The sequence below is a fragment of the Callionymus lyra genome, chromosome 6, assembly GCF_982586985.1.
Source record: "Callionymus lyra chromosome 6, fCalLyr1.hap1.1, whole genome shotgun sequence".
NCBI lineage: Eukaryota > Metazoa > Chordata > Actinopteri > Syngnathiformes > Callionymidae > Callionymus > Callionymus lyra.
In genome coordinates, this window is record NC_141823.1 from 32,907,498 (window position 1) to 32,922,608 (window position 15,111).

General features: G+C 36.5%; 1 protein-coding gene across 1 annotated transcript; it reads left to right on the top strand.

The window, feature by feature from the left end:
• The first annotated feature begins 1,399 nt into the window (after positions 1 to 1,399).
• LOC148078838 (disintegrin and metalloproteinase domain-containing protein 10-like) lies at positions 1,400 to 14,984 on the top strand. The gene is made up of 16 exons (XM_087792825.1): positions 1,400 to 1,528; positions 4,072 to 4,216; positions 8,343 to 8,461; positions 8,799 to 8,957; positions 9,153 to 9,253; positions 9,476 to 9,631; positions 9,751 to 9,843; positions 11,372 to 11,555; positions 11,687 to 11,850; positions 11,938 to 12,121; positions 12,201 to 12,351; positions 12,408 to 12,591; positions 12,657 to 12,768; positions 13,292 to 13,512; positions 13,588 to 13,714; positions 13,967 to 14,984. Exons 1-16 carry the CDS (start codon positions 1,474 to 1,476, stop codon positions 14,023 to 14,025), a joined length of 2,214 nt encoding a protein of 737 aa, XP_087648951.1. The 5' UTR covers positions 1,400 to 1,473; the 3' UTR covers positions 14,026 to 14,984.
• Positions 14,985 to 15,111: the final 127 nt, after the last annotated feature.

Genomic DNA, 15,111 nt, shown 5'->3' on the forward strand with positions numbered 1-15,111 from the left:
TTTTCACATTGAGCCCCTTTTTAATAAAGGGCAGCGTATGTCTCGAGTGTCTCTAAAATTGTTCTTGGACCTATATTGTAATCACTAGTATGCGTCTGTTTGTACAAAACTCTCTTTTAACTGAAATATTTACATTAGAAAATATGCTTTCCACAAGTCTTCTTAAATATAAGTCTTCTTAATATATGCACTTACCTGTCTCAAAATTGACGCTTGACAACCAGTGCAGCTGGATGGTGTGAATGCACGTCTTTCCATTGCTTCTTAACTCAAGTCATCATTTTAATAGGAAAACGCGTGTAGGCCTCTAAGTAAAATAGGCAATCCACAAGACAGTCAAGGGCCAAGTTATCATCTCTTATTGTTCAAGGTGATCTTCGGCTATGAATCTTCTTCTTCGGTCTTATCCTGAATACTACATTCCAGAGCAGGCAACTTCTTTGAGTTGAGGTCAATCCAAATGTACGTAGACAAAGATAATTAAATTAAACTATATTCTATTTAAAGTAGAAATTCATATTATAACATTTTGCAAGACAAAATTAAAAACAGGTCCCAACGTGTAACAGCGAGCAAGCATTTTGCAACAGTAGTGAGGAAAAACTCCCTTTGAACAGGTCATTGACATTCTTCTGCTATGTGATTTGCTGATTCTGGTTCTGACTATCTATTGATTGTAATAATAAAAAACAACTTATAGCTACTACTATAATATATGATACTACTACAGTATACTACTACTACTACTACTAATAATAATAATAATACGACTACTACTACTACTACTAATAATAATAATAATAACAATAATAAGAATAATAATAATAATAATAATAATAATAATAATAATAATAAATAATAAATAATAATAACGACAACAATACAAATAATACCGAGACTACGAAATGATCGGAGATGAGAATGCAGTGCAGAACGATAGCCGCTAGAGGGAAGCAGTTTATAGGTTGTATTATCCATCGTAGGGGCCAATGTACAGAGAGCTAGGAGGCGCAATCAAATGCACGAGCATCTGCTGATGCCATGAAGGTAAACAATATATTTGGTATTTTTTCACTAAACTAAGTATTTTGTTTAAAAAAAAGTTTCTATCTTTTTTTCTTTTTTATCTGCGATTTACTTTTGTGGCTTCAGTGAGACCCCTGGATGTGGTTCAGTGACATGTCTTGTGCACCTAAATGATAATAAAAGTGATGTAATTGGCACTAAATAGAGCATATTAGCAGAGAATAGTATTCAACTGAAAGTGCCACTTTAAATTGGACGCGTATCTCTGCTGGGTCATGAGGGCTCACACCGACGGGCGGGCGTTTCCCCAGCGCGCCCGAGGCACTAGTGACGTCACACAGCAGAGGTGTTCGGATGCGTGCTCGTAGTTTACGTGACATACCGAAACAAGTGGCTGTCAAGAGCTCGCTAAGATACGTTATTCGTGCCGCTGAAGGGATTTTCGATATGCTATTAACCAAACGAGTCGTCATCATCCTTTCCATTCTCAACTTTGTCAGATGTGAGTCCTTTGTTCGTTATAAGAAAAGTTTTGTTCAAATAGTTTCCTCAACAAGCTAGCTAGTTGCTAACATAGACAACGATACTCAATCCAACAGAATGATAACATGTTTTTTTCTTACTCTTATATTCGTGTCTTTGGCGTAAAAAAGTGATGTAATATATAACAGACTTGCATATGAACCATAAGACTAAAACAAAATTAGCTGATCGTTAATAGGAAAATCTATTGTGACGTCACACAAACTAAACGATCGTTGTGTAGATTATTTTCTATACTGACCACATATTTGGAAGTTTATTTGCTTCACATTACGTTTGAATTCAAACGAAATTAATTGAATAGTTTTTTCTGCCCACAGGCAAACATGGATAACCCAGGATAACATTTAGCAAAACCTGTTTTCTTATCATGTAAATATACCACAGTCTTTACTTACCTCTTTATAGACATCCGGGCTTGTAAAGTAGCTTTTATTTTGACAGTGGCTCACTCTTGTTCATTCACATAGTTCATTCATTCATGGGAATTGTTTCTCCCGCTGTTGTAATTCACTTAAAGGAAAGTGTATTTATATTCTTAATAATAAGCACTGGCTAAATATGCTTTAGGGTCCCTGTGCTCTTCCAACAAAACTGTTGTAAATGCTTATAGAGATCATGTATTATTCTAAAACAATAAATTGCACTTGGTTTTATCCAAAATGGATTTTGAATGGGTTTTTTTAAACCTATTTTTTCTGTACAACACACATTTTCATTTATGGGATTCTTCATGAACACATTCCACTGTTAACTATTTTGGTACCAGCCATTATAAATTCATGGTGAACTGGTGAATTTTCTAATTTATTTTTTACAAGAGGAAGGTTAAGTGAAGTAAGTCATTTTTCTACATTCATGAACAAGTTGGTGCGAGTTTGTTCTGCCTCTACCTGTTTGGGACGTTCTCGATCTCATGTGTTGAAAACCAAGCTTAATAAGAGTGCAGAAGAAGAAGGCTGTCTTTTTTTTGTTCATTGAATCATAGTAGATTATGAAGTGCAGCTCAGTTTTGTGTTTTCTTTCAAATGTACTTGTTTGCAGCCCCACTACTTGCCGAAAGAAAATTTGGGAATGAATTAATGAATTAATATAAATATTGTAACTAACATAGTGTTTGACATCGCATAACTACTTTCATTGGGTCTTTTCTTTGTACTTAATGCCCCTTTTCTTCCTCCCTTCTATCTTTTTACGCAAACAGTCCCTGACGACAATCATTGAATGAAGGCTGCCCACCCTTAGTAAAGTCTGTATTTGCTTTGATGCTCCTGATGATGGGATGGATAAACTTTGGAGCAAGGTTAATATTATATACTGCTAGGAATTGTTATTGTTGTTTAGGAGATGTCTCTTGTGTACAACTGAAAATTATAGCTCTCTTTGTTGCACAGGAATGTGGACCAGCATGTGTTGTGCTTGGAGCCAGTGAACCCGCGTAGCTGACACAATGACATACAGTTAAAAGAGTTTCAAGTCACCTGATTTGTTAGGCATCATGTGCTGCCGACTTGTTCTTTCCTCTGATGACTTTCATTGTTATTCGTCTTCAAACTAAAGCATGTGTTAAGGTGTTTATGCCTCATTCATGTGTTCACATAACTCAAAGGTGTTGTGTTTGTTTTTTTAATGACAGTCAGTACCTTGAAAATTCTTATATCACATACATTTGAAATACAGAAAAGATTGAATGATAGACACAAACCATACCTACCTTTCCTGTTTATAAGACACTAATTAATCAAGATAATCTCTGAGGTTAACTGCTGTAAATTAGTAAGTAAGTAATTTATATTTGTGGGGCGCTTTTCCATACCAGGGTCACAAAGCGCTTAAACAATCAAAACAATACCCAATAAAATATATATTTTAAAGGTCAAGATAACAAGACAACACCAAGACCAACACTGCAGTCCCAGAAAATCAAGCCTGCATGAATAAACATTTCTTAAGATGTTTCTTGAAGGAGTAAGTAGACTCCATCAAACGCAAAGAGAGAGGAAGATCATTCCATAGCTTAGGAGCAAAGGAAGGAAGGATTTCTCTCCTCTGGTCCTGAACCGTGTGCGAGGAACCATCAGTAGATTCTGATCCACAGACCTCAGAGCCCGAGCTGGGGTGTAAGGCTGGATCAGATCACTGATGTAAGGAGGAGCCTGACCATGAATAGATCTGAAAGTAAGAACCAGAATTTTAAAGTTGATCCTGAAAGAAACTGGCAGCCAATGCAGAGATTTAAGGATCGTCTTTGATTTTTATATTTAAGGAGCTGTCCTTGTTTTAAAGGACCTATAATCCACTTGACAATTCGCACACAGGTATGCATGGAGGCGCAGGTTGTGTTAACTCTAATTTTGTTTGGAAGATGATTCAGAAGAAAACGGTTGACGAAATGTGGCAGAATATCTTTCTTTCTTTCTTTTTATCTGTCTTTTCAGCAATCAACTATTGACTTTGTCTGACAAATACATATTTGAAATTAAACCTATGAATCTCTTCCAGGTCATCAAAACTTAAACAAGTATATTCGACATTATGAGGGGTTATCGTACAACAGAGTGGCCCTGCAAAACAGCCATCAGAGAGCCAAGCGAGCACTTTCTCCTCAAGATGAGATTGTGGGACTGGACTTTCACTCTCATGGCAGGTGAGTAAAATATCCCAATATCTAGTAAAAAGCACATCTTTGTTATTCTGGTTTTATTGATGATACTAAGGAGTGAAATTTAATACTTAATTGACTTGATTTACTACTTTCTGCAGTGTGCCATGGACAGGCCCATGTGGAGAGGTTTTGTTTGACAAAGTTAGACTTGGAGTAAAACATGTTGGGAAGAAAGACCTGGATCATATTCGACCAGAATGTTAAAAATGTGTTTAAAGAAATGGTTAGTCTTGCTTTGGCAACCCTTATGTGAAATTCTGAAAGTACAAATATAGATAATTGTATGTAGACATTATCTGTTAAAATTGCTTCAGCTAACAGCAAATAGAAATCAACCTATCCAAGGTGTCTCTGGCATCTACACAAAGTATGTAGGAATGTTAGAAATCTTTGAGCATCAAATATGGTTCATGGGTGTTGAAAGTATTATTTTTAAAAACAAATTTACCAGAAGAATGATGGATGTTGTCACTAGCTTTGTCTAGCAGACTCCTGTAACCATCAAACTCAAAGTAAGCACAAACCACATCAATTGATTTGTGACAGTACCTTGATTAAACTTTGAATACTGCAGCCTGCTCCGATTCTTTGGTTGAACCTTGATTTGTTTAATTTATTTACAATGAACCCATGAAGCATTAAGGGGTATGTGGTTGAAAACACATCTCTTAAAGGGTTCAAATAAGGCTTGTGACACATTTATTTATTGTTATAGAAACCTTGCTCACCATTTGATACAAAAGTTGCCTTGAGATTTGTTGGAAAAGGAAGGTGAGAGTCTTCTCTGATTGCCTTAAGAATGAGAGAGGGATCATGTGTTTCTCATGTGAGACTTTGGTAACCCCACTCCCACCCATGGCAGAATTGTACTAGCAAGAGGATTAAGGGGCTGGTGGAAAACTCTCACATGCCTCTCCTCATGGGTGTTGACGTAATACTCATTCTTTTCTTTTTTTTAATGTAATGCTCAGAAGATTTATGTTCACTTTAAGATGATACATTCATATATATATATATATATATATATATATATACCAACAGTACTACATTGTTGCTAACACGCAATTCTTAATAATAATAATAATAATAATAATAATAATCTCTATTTATATATTGCCTTTCTAGACCAGGAATGTTTAATTGTATACACAAAATGTTTTTTAGATTACTGTTGGAGCTTAAACAATGACATATTTAGGAATATATATTTATATGCATCCAAAACATGTTTTTTATAGCTCTTTTATGGTTTGTATTTCAATAACATTTATACAGAAGTCTCCAGTTGATTTCAAAGTTTATTTTTGGGTAATTTTTGGTTTCCAAACAAATGGTAGCAGTTACGAGTCATGTTGTCTTTAAATTCTGCAATGCCAGAGTCAAGAATTCGGGCAATACTACAAATATGTCGTGGTTACCATGGTATCGCAATTTATCTTATCGTTGCCCCTGACTGTGGTATGTATCGTATTGCGAGATTCTTGCCAATACACAACCCTTATTGTACCCATCAGATATCTAGCACCTGGGGTCTAATGGCATCCAATCCAAACTGTCCACTAGGGCTGCACGATTCTGAACAGAATGAGAATCACAATTTTTTTGCTGAGAATTGAGATCACGATTCTCTCACGATTTTTTCCCCAATGTAAGTATTTATTTAACAAAAAAACTTTTTTTTTTCTTATCTACGATACAGAACCTTTGCATAATTTTAACAATAATCCTTTTTGAACAATATTTGTGTGTAACAGGTGTAAAGGCGGAGGGGCGGGACGTGAATTTCACACATAGGCCTTCAGTGGTGCACGTTTAAATGAATCCACCTCTCAATAACTACTTTAAGGTTCTTTATACACCACAGGGATCTGACCGTGTACTGTTATCGGTCAATAAAACGTTTAGATCATCCCCCCCAGATTCCAGAGACCCTTCTGTTCTAGATTTGAAGCGACACTTGATGAGAACAGAGCCTTTTGTGAGACTTTTGGTAGAAAAGTGGTGGAAATATGAAACATTTATTTTCTGCTAATCTGTTATAATTTACCGTTTATCCTTTTGTTTTCTTGCAAAATAATTCATTTACGGTTGTTGAAATAATTTAATTACTGACTTAAGACGTTCTATTTGCTTAAAAAGCTGTTTGTGCACAATGTATTTCATTATAAAAAACTTTTATCGTTGACAAAGATCTGACTTTATTTTCGTGTTCAGCAGGTTTTGAAATGTAAGTAAACAAAGTTTCATGTATTTTTACTGTAGAAATATTGATTTATTGTCAATTTAGTACAGTTTATTATTGTCACTGTTAATCAAGCACAATATATACGAGTTATTATTTAAAAAAAAACATATTTTTACTGTGTAAAAATGGATTTATTGTCATTTTAGTATTAATATTATTGTATTAATATAGAATTAATATATATTGTGCTTGACTAACAGTGACATCAATACACTGTACTAAAATGACAATAAATCAATATTTCTATAGTAAAAGAACATGAAACCTTGTTCACTCCTTTGAAGCTAGCAGAGTTAGCAGAACTTTCTTAGCAACGTCCAGCCTTCTTGAAAGCTCAAATATGATTGGATGAGAGCTCTAACGATCCCGGAAGCAGGGCAAGCTAGAGGAAAGAAACAAAATGATGAGAAACGACTATGAGACGTATGAGTATTAATTTAATACATATTTATGAAAAAAAACATTTCTTTTTGTTATTAAAAAAAAAGAAGTCTTTTCTGATTATGTTTAGGCCAGCAGAGAAGGTAGATGTTGCGGTGCTGCCACTGTAGCATAACATATATAACATACTATTTGCTAGTTATGTCGTTTTGGTTTGTATCGCCTTCTTTGAGTAGTGTTACAGTGAGTTTATCATCCTCACGGTTCACGTTCTTCTTTTCTCTCAGTCTCAACTCCTCCCACAACTTCCGACTCTCAACTGCTCTCGTTTTCCTCACAGCGATCACTTGTTGAGGGTGGGTGCTTGTGAGGGAGCGCTTGTTTTTAAGCAGGTGACGCCCCGCATCAAAATATATAAATATATATATTTTCTTATAATCGTCGTCACTTGGAAATGAGCTCGTCTATATATCTATCTATCTATGTCTATTTTTTTTAACGATTAGTCGTGCAGCCCTATTGCGTTACAATGTTTGTGTGGTAATGGATTTGGAACTTGCTAAATAGCACCTTATTGATGGTGGCCTTGCCTTTGAAACTCCAATTCAGCTGTTTAAATTGACAACTGGTGGATCTAATTTGCAGAACATATGACAAAAAGTTGCCCATTGTTATTTTTAAGAAAACTAGTAGTGGCCTGGTCCAATCAGCTGGACCTTCACACTAAACCTCGAGAGGATAGTGTCAACACAGTTGTATTGTAGGCTGTAGGTTGTATCATTGAAATATTCTCATTTCACAGGCAAATGGAAAGCATGAACTGATTACTAGGAACACAGTGACAGTCAAATACCTCAAAGGAATAAGGGAAGTCAAATCAAGCGGACTATTTGAATTAGTCCGTTGGATAGTTGACTAACAAAGTATACAGTTAGAATAGAAATTGACCAACAAAGTTGGGATCATAGCTGCAGAGGAAAGCTTTAATTGAATGTAGCCATACAGAGCAATAGAAAAATCAGGAAAAAAAGAGAATGAGAAAGTAAATAAACCCTGGGGATCAAAGAAGAGCTAGTGTAAGCCTTGAAGGGGAATGCAACGGCACCGTCTGTGTCATTGGAGCACTCTAGTAGTGGCCCCACACTGGAGAAGTAGTTCCAACAGATCCCTGGAGAAACGTCAGACATTTCTATCTAGAATAGTTAAGTACTAGATAGTCCTAGATACTGCACAGCCCCTCTCATGCCTCTAGTAGAGGAAACAAGCTAAAAAGGATGAACAGCCATCCACCCTACCCAGGGAGTGCGTGGCTGTGGAAAGGATATACATATATAGTTCCTTAAAATTAAAATGGGACAATGCAATAACAATTTGTATTTTATCAAACTGACATTTTTGTTTAATTCTTTGAATGAAAATATTAATTAAATGGAAAGATGCGCTGTCTTGTTTTTTTGGTGTTGATATTATTTTTGTTTGAAGGCAATTTAAACTCCGGATGACCAGGGACATAAGCACGTTTTCTCCAGATGCCATTCTCGAAGTGTCTGGTGCAGAATTGCCACTAGACGCCTCCCATATTTACAGTGGAGACATATTTGGTGAGTATATGAATATTGTTTTAATGTTTGTGTTGCTGGAAGGTCCTGTATGTACTCCTGGAATATCATTGCGGTGTCCAGTATTTATAGTCCTAAACACGAGTTTAAGTTTGTTGGTGAGCTCACATTGTGCCCTATTTATATTTGTATTTTACCTCCTGAGGGATCAATAAAGTTCTACCTAACCAAACCTATTTACCTTAATATATCAATAAAGCACTTGTATGAATGTTGGTGTAATGTGTTCCCTTTTACAAACATTGAAAATATTCTTTAAAAATGCCACTAGACAAAATTCCACATTAAGTCTCTGAAATGGGAATCCTCTGTGTTTCAGGTGAAGAAGGCTCCCTGGCTTTTGGCTCTGTGGTTGACGGGCGCTTTGAAGGCTTTATTAAAACTGCCCACGGGACATTCTATGTGGAACCTTCGGAGAGGTACATCCAGGAAAGGAAAGTGCCGTTTCACTCTGTCATCTATCATGAGGACAATGTTGGTGAGTGTCTTACTGAATAGCAAACTTTTCCAAAAGCTTGTTTTTTCATCACATGGGTAGTGTTTAAACCTTTGCATGGCAATAAAATCAATTATTCTGACTGGCTTGATTTGGCTTCTATTCTCGTCACGCCTCTTGTAGCCATCCTAAAATAGTTTCAATATTTTACGATAAATCTTGATTTTTGTCTCACAGATTATCCTTATAAACACGGAACAGGCGGTGGCTGTGCTGACCACTCTGTTTTTGAGAAGATGAAGAGGTATCAGAACTCAGTTGTCAAAGAGCCAGCTAAAGTAAGTAAATTACATTTTCTTTTCTTGAAAAGCAGTCTGGACTTAATTGATCTAGGCTAAACACGTAACCACTAACATTATTATTTTAATTGAATGTTTTGTTTTAAGAGTCTTTAAATTCTTGTGGCCAAGGGTATACGTTTCTGCTCATACTTTAGTGCAATATTATAATTATGTGTGTTGTTATTATTCAAGTATTTTAGTATGTACTTCTTTTTTAAGGACAAGAATTGGGTGTTAAATGAAGAGAAACGTCAAGGTCCTGTCATCCTGCGGAAGAGAAGGGAAACTACAAGTCTTGATACATGCCCACTCTTCATCCAGACCGACCACCTCTTCTTCAAAAAATTTGGAACAAGAGAGGCCGTCCTCGCTCAGGTTTGTTAACTGCCTGTTCAGTGTGAAAGTACATTTTTCTTCTCCATAAAGAGCCAATGATACTGACTTAAACCAGCATTAATATTCCACATCCTCATAAGTGTTGGTTTCATCCTCAGATCTCCAGCCATGTTAAGGCAATTAACACCATTTACAAAATAGCTGACTTTGGAGGAATTAAAAACATTGGCTTCATGGTGAAAAGAATCAGGGTAAGTTTCTAATAGTAACTGCTTCAACATATACCCTGTATACCCATATATTATAATAGCTGAAAGCATCTTGTACCTATCTGTTAACCCTCGTCGTATCTCAGGTCAAGGAGGTCTGAAAACAAACATTTTTGTGGTATCCCTTGTGTTGCATGTAGGTCAAGGTGAGCGATGTTTTACAACCTTCAGGTCACTTTGACCCTGACATGAGATAACACAAGAGTTAATTCATATAGTAATGGGATCTAATAATAAAATAAAATACTGCTTGGTGGAGTCTGTACGCATTGAACTCAAGTAATATTTGTTCAACCATGAACTCCGTCACACTGAGATTCGACGAAGTACATTTAAATAAATACATTTGTTACATTTGGAATTGTAAATCTCTGCAGCATTATAAAAGTCACTGAAATGTAAAGTAGGATATTTCTTCCTGAACCACTTTTGACTTTTATTGCTTGACTATCATCATTCCCGTAAGTCCCCCCCTCTAAGGGACTCGTTGTATAAACAAAGCGATGCGTGATTACAGTAGGCTTGAGGAAGGAAGCCTTTTATTACATCATAATGCACCCTCGTTTGCCGAGATTACAGACGGGGATAACTTAATAAAGTAATAACTTTAAAACATTGTCATGATGAGGAGCTTACTTCATCTTGGAGAGGAAGACTTCAACATATAAACATTTGAGTAAGTCAGGGAATTTGGAGTTTGACATTATTTTAATATCCCACCATCATGTAAATTTCAGCCAGTAAATCAAAAGTTCTAACACATTCCACTCATCCCCTGTAACCTCTCTGTGCTCTCTGAAACAGCTCTGAGGAAAAGTTAGTTCCATTTAAATCAACTTTGTTGCCCAATCACAACATAATTATGTCAAGACATTTTACAGTTTAAATAACACTACATAAGAGTAAAGAATGAGCAACAGTGGTGAGGAAAAACCTTCCTTTAATAGACAGAAACCTCAAGCAGAACCAGACACTGAGTGATTGGTCTTCTGCTGTTTCCAGCTGGGATGGACAAGAGAGACAGGGCAATGGAAAGAGAAGGAAGGCTATAAACATATAGCATGAAGAGTCTGTGTAGATCCTAACTATTAGCTTGATCAAAAATGAGTTTTATGTTAATACTATGTAGCTTCAAGGGGTTGATTTTGGGACAGCTTCGGATGGGGGTTTGAATCCAAAGGCAACTATTACATGACTTAATTGTAAATCCTTTTTACTCAAAGCAATAACTATTTCAGGAATATTTTGTTTCATAGGTAAACAACTTTGAACTTGATTTGAATTATATTTTTGACGTCGCACAACTATGATGTTTCTACTGGAATTATTTGTGTTTTTTCTTACACATAGTTTCAGTCATGCTCTGAAAGTACTGTTTCAAATGGTTGTACAAGGTAAAGGCCATTTTTCATAGGTAAACATGTAACCACAATGTTATTTCTCTAAAAATCAATCAAGTTTATGATTATATTAGCACAAACTTGTTTAATAATGACAAATGTTTTTACAGATAAATACAACTGATCAAGAGACAGATCTGTCAAATCCTTTTCGGTTTTCAAACATTGGAGTGGAGAAGTTTTTAGAGCTCAACTCCGAACAGAACCACGATGACTACTGTCTCGCTTACATCTTCACCGACAGGGACTTTGACGATGGTGTCCTTGGATTGGCCTGGGTGGGATACCCTGCAGGTCAGTTTCCATTGAGCGAGCTTCCCAAACATTAATCATTTTAGTTTGGACAGTTGCGTGTTAGAATTTTAAGGTGTAGAGGTCAAAGGCAAATCTGCATCATGAAGTTCAATTACATATTCTGTCCACAGGAGGCGCCGGGGGCATCTGTGAGAAGAACAAGCTCTATTCTGATGGGAGGAGGAAGTCTCTTAACACCGGCATCGTGACTGTTCAAAATTACAACTCATACGTTCCTCCTAAAGTCACACACATTACCTTTGCTCATGAAGTTGGCCACAACTTTGGCTCCCCTGTAAGTCTATGCTTTTCCAGAAACTTTTTTCACAACTTTCGAACACATTAAATATAGCTTTGCTACTATATACGTACATTTCGGCAGCATGATTCTGGGGCTGAATGTTCTCCTGGGGAATCAAACGATCTGGCATTGAAGGAGAAGGGCAACTTCATCATGTATGCAAGGGCCACGTCTGGAGATAAGCCAAATAACAACAAGTTTTCAATATGCAGCATCCAACAGATAAGTGATGTCTTAAACAGCAAGAAGGATATCTGTTTTGTTGGTATGATCTTTTTAAATGGTCTTTTCATCATCAGAATTGTTTGAAGATTATTTTAATCCCTCTGTAATTGCTTTTGCAGAGTCTGGACTCCCAATTTGTGGCAATAAAATAGTGGAAGAGGGAGAAGTTTGTGACTGTGGCTACAGCGATGAATGTGATGATCCCTGCTGTTATAACGCTGATGAAGACGTGACCAAGCGATGCAAACTTCAACCCACAAAGATCTGCAGGTACAATCTAATACATGTTGTGTTTCAAGCAGATATCTGTATCATTTTCTCCTCAGTCCTAGCCAAGGTCCATGTTGCACTGAAGAGTGCATGTTTAAAGATGCAACTAACAAGTGCAGGATGGAAAATGAATGTGCCAAAGATGGTTTTTGCAATGGAGGAACTGCTCTGTGTCCACCGTCAGAATCAAAGGAAAACCTGACGGCTTGTAACTCCAACACCCAAGTCTGCACCAGCGGGGTATGCTAATGTTGGTCGCTTCTTATGTTACACGTCTGACTGTAACACCTGTGTTTGTGATTTAGATCTGTTCTGGATCCATATGTGAGAGATATGATCTGGAAGCTTGCTCCACTCCCAGCTCAGGCAACAAGAATGACCTTCTGGAGCTCTGCCACGTCCACTGCATGGAGAAACGTCAGAGAAATTATATATTATTCTTAAAGAAATAGCTGTGTAAATACAATTTAAAAAAACAAGAATAACATACAGAAGACTTCACTTAATCAAACAAACGTATGACGTAGAAGACCCAGAAATAATTGATATTTTTGGTTTGTTAAGTACAAACTTGCAAAATGTGCAAGTAAAGGATTCAAAAGTCACAACAAAAGTTCTGTTTAGATCGAACAATTCAAGACAAAAATTGATGCTGATCATCTACTAATTCATTCATCAAATAATTGTATGAAATGTACTTATAAATACTAAAACTACAGCATTGAACCTGTGTCAACTAGCATCCAGTTTATGGAACCACAATTTTGACTTAAAAAATAGATTTGTGTGTGATCACCTCCTTCAGATGATGGAAGAAGCATTTATGTTTATAACTATAACTTAAATTCCAAGAATCAAGTGTTTTGGCACAGTAAAATCAAGCTCATAGTTCATTCTAAAATGTATCATAACTTTTTCTCATCTTCTTTTCAATTCCCAGAGAATCCCGACACATGCAGCAGCTCAGGTTCAGAGAAATGGACAGAACACTTCAACAACAAGAATATTACACTCCAGCCTGGATCTCCCTGCAACGACTTCAAGGGGTACTGTGATGTGTTCTCCAGGTGCCGCCTAGTGGACGCTGACGGCCCACTTGTGAGGCTGAGGAAAGTCATATTCAATTCAGAAATATATGAAAACGTTGTCGAATGGGTGGTGGTGAGTACACAAACACACACAATGTTTTTTAGATGATGCACACTTTTTAATTGAAAAATCATGTCTGTCTTCAAGGCTCACTGGTGGGCAGTAGGTTTGATCGGAATAGCCTTCATCTTGCTGATGGTAGGTTTCATTAAACTCTGCAGTGTGCACACCCCCAGCAGTAACCCTAGAATGCCCCCACCAAGGCCTCTACCAGGTATGAACATCTTTCCCTTCCCCAACTGCGTTCACATTGTAGTTTCAACAAATGCTGTGTCCATGGTCTGGTTATAGTAAACCTTTATCAACACGATATATGGGATTCTATGACACAGAGATGGTGTTTATCTGACCTAGATGAGCAACTTTCTTGCTTGCTTGATGACATTTACAGCCGGCACCTGTTAGCGTTCCTGAGTCAGCTGCACCTCGACTTCACATCATGAACAGTGTGTGTTTCATTTTGTAGGCACAAGAAGAAAACGGCAGAACCCAGAACAATATCAAATGGGACAGAGGCGACGATGAGGTTCAAGCTACAGCTGCTTCCTTAAGGGCAAACACTTGGCCGAGCGACCTCTGCTACAATATCAGAGGAATCAAAATAGGTGACTGAAAATATTTATACTGAACACTGTGCAAAACCATAGGAGAGGTCTCCTGCTCCAAGAGTCAGTCCCGTTTACAAAGCTTTTTATGCAACTTTCCCTGGATGAAAGACATTTGAAATGCTCAACAATGCTCACTCATTGTATGGTAATAGTTCCTATCTTTACTTTTAAGTATTAACTGTTTTAATTCAGTTTTCTCGGAAAACAAAGTCCATCAACGCCATAGTTCCTCCCTAAAGAATACTGCATTAAAATGTCAAACACTCTGAAATGTTCTTAATTACTTTCTTGGATATTCTTTTCTACCTAGCTGGTGCTATGGGTTCTTTTACAATGTTCAGAAAATGATTTTGTGTATAACCGAATGACTATTTCGACGCAGGTTGTTCAAAAAAGTTTTACACATTTATTTTTCTATACTGAAGTGTAAGTTAGGTCTTCCAAAAGTCCATATGATTGAGTTTTTCTTTCCTATTTTAAATGTTTTACCTTGTGTCTGATATTTGTTTGGATTTATTCTTGTAAAATGTTCATATCTGTAATGTTGTTTTCAAACGACTTCAGAATTGTTGATAAATGTTAATAAACGGAACTGTTTTTTTTAAATGTTGAGGATAACACGGATTCATTTTAAGGCATTATTTATTTTATTTGGAAACACTTAAAAATAGGGAAGTACCATTCATGAACTACTTTTTCACACTTCTTATATACTGCATATTTACCAGTTAATAGTCACTATTAAGTATATTATTGCTACCACCTGGATATCTGATTATTAGTGGTGAAAAGGAAATAACAAGTTCAACGATTGTTAATGTGTTACACATTTGAGAGTAGAAGAAGCAAATGCATGACACAGATAAAATAAATAAACAATAACAATTAGTGATATAACTAAAGGTGCTTGAGGAGCAAAGGACCCACATCTGTCATGAAATGCATGTGTAAACAAAGGCATACATATTTGTTTGAACACATCAAAGACAGATGGGAAACTATG

Excerpts from the sequence above, each read along its gene's own strand:
- LOC148078838 (XM_087792825.1), top strand. The coding sequence starts at position 1,474 with ATGCTATTAACCAAACGAGTCGTCATCATCCTTTCCATTCTCAACTTT. Across the intron at positions 9,844-11,371 it reads TCATGGTGAAAAGAATCAGG|ATAAATACAACTGATCAAGA; the intron begins GTAAGTTTCTAA and ends ATGTTTTTACAG. Across the intron at positions 11,851-11,937 it reads GCCACAACTTTGGCTCCCCT|CATGATTCTGGGGCTGAATG; the intron begins GTAAGTCTATGC and ends ACATTTCGGCAG.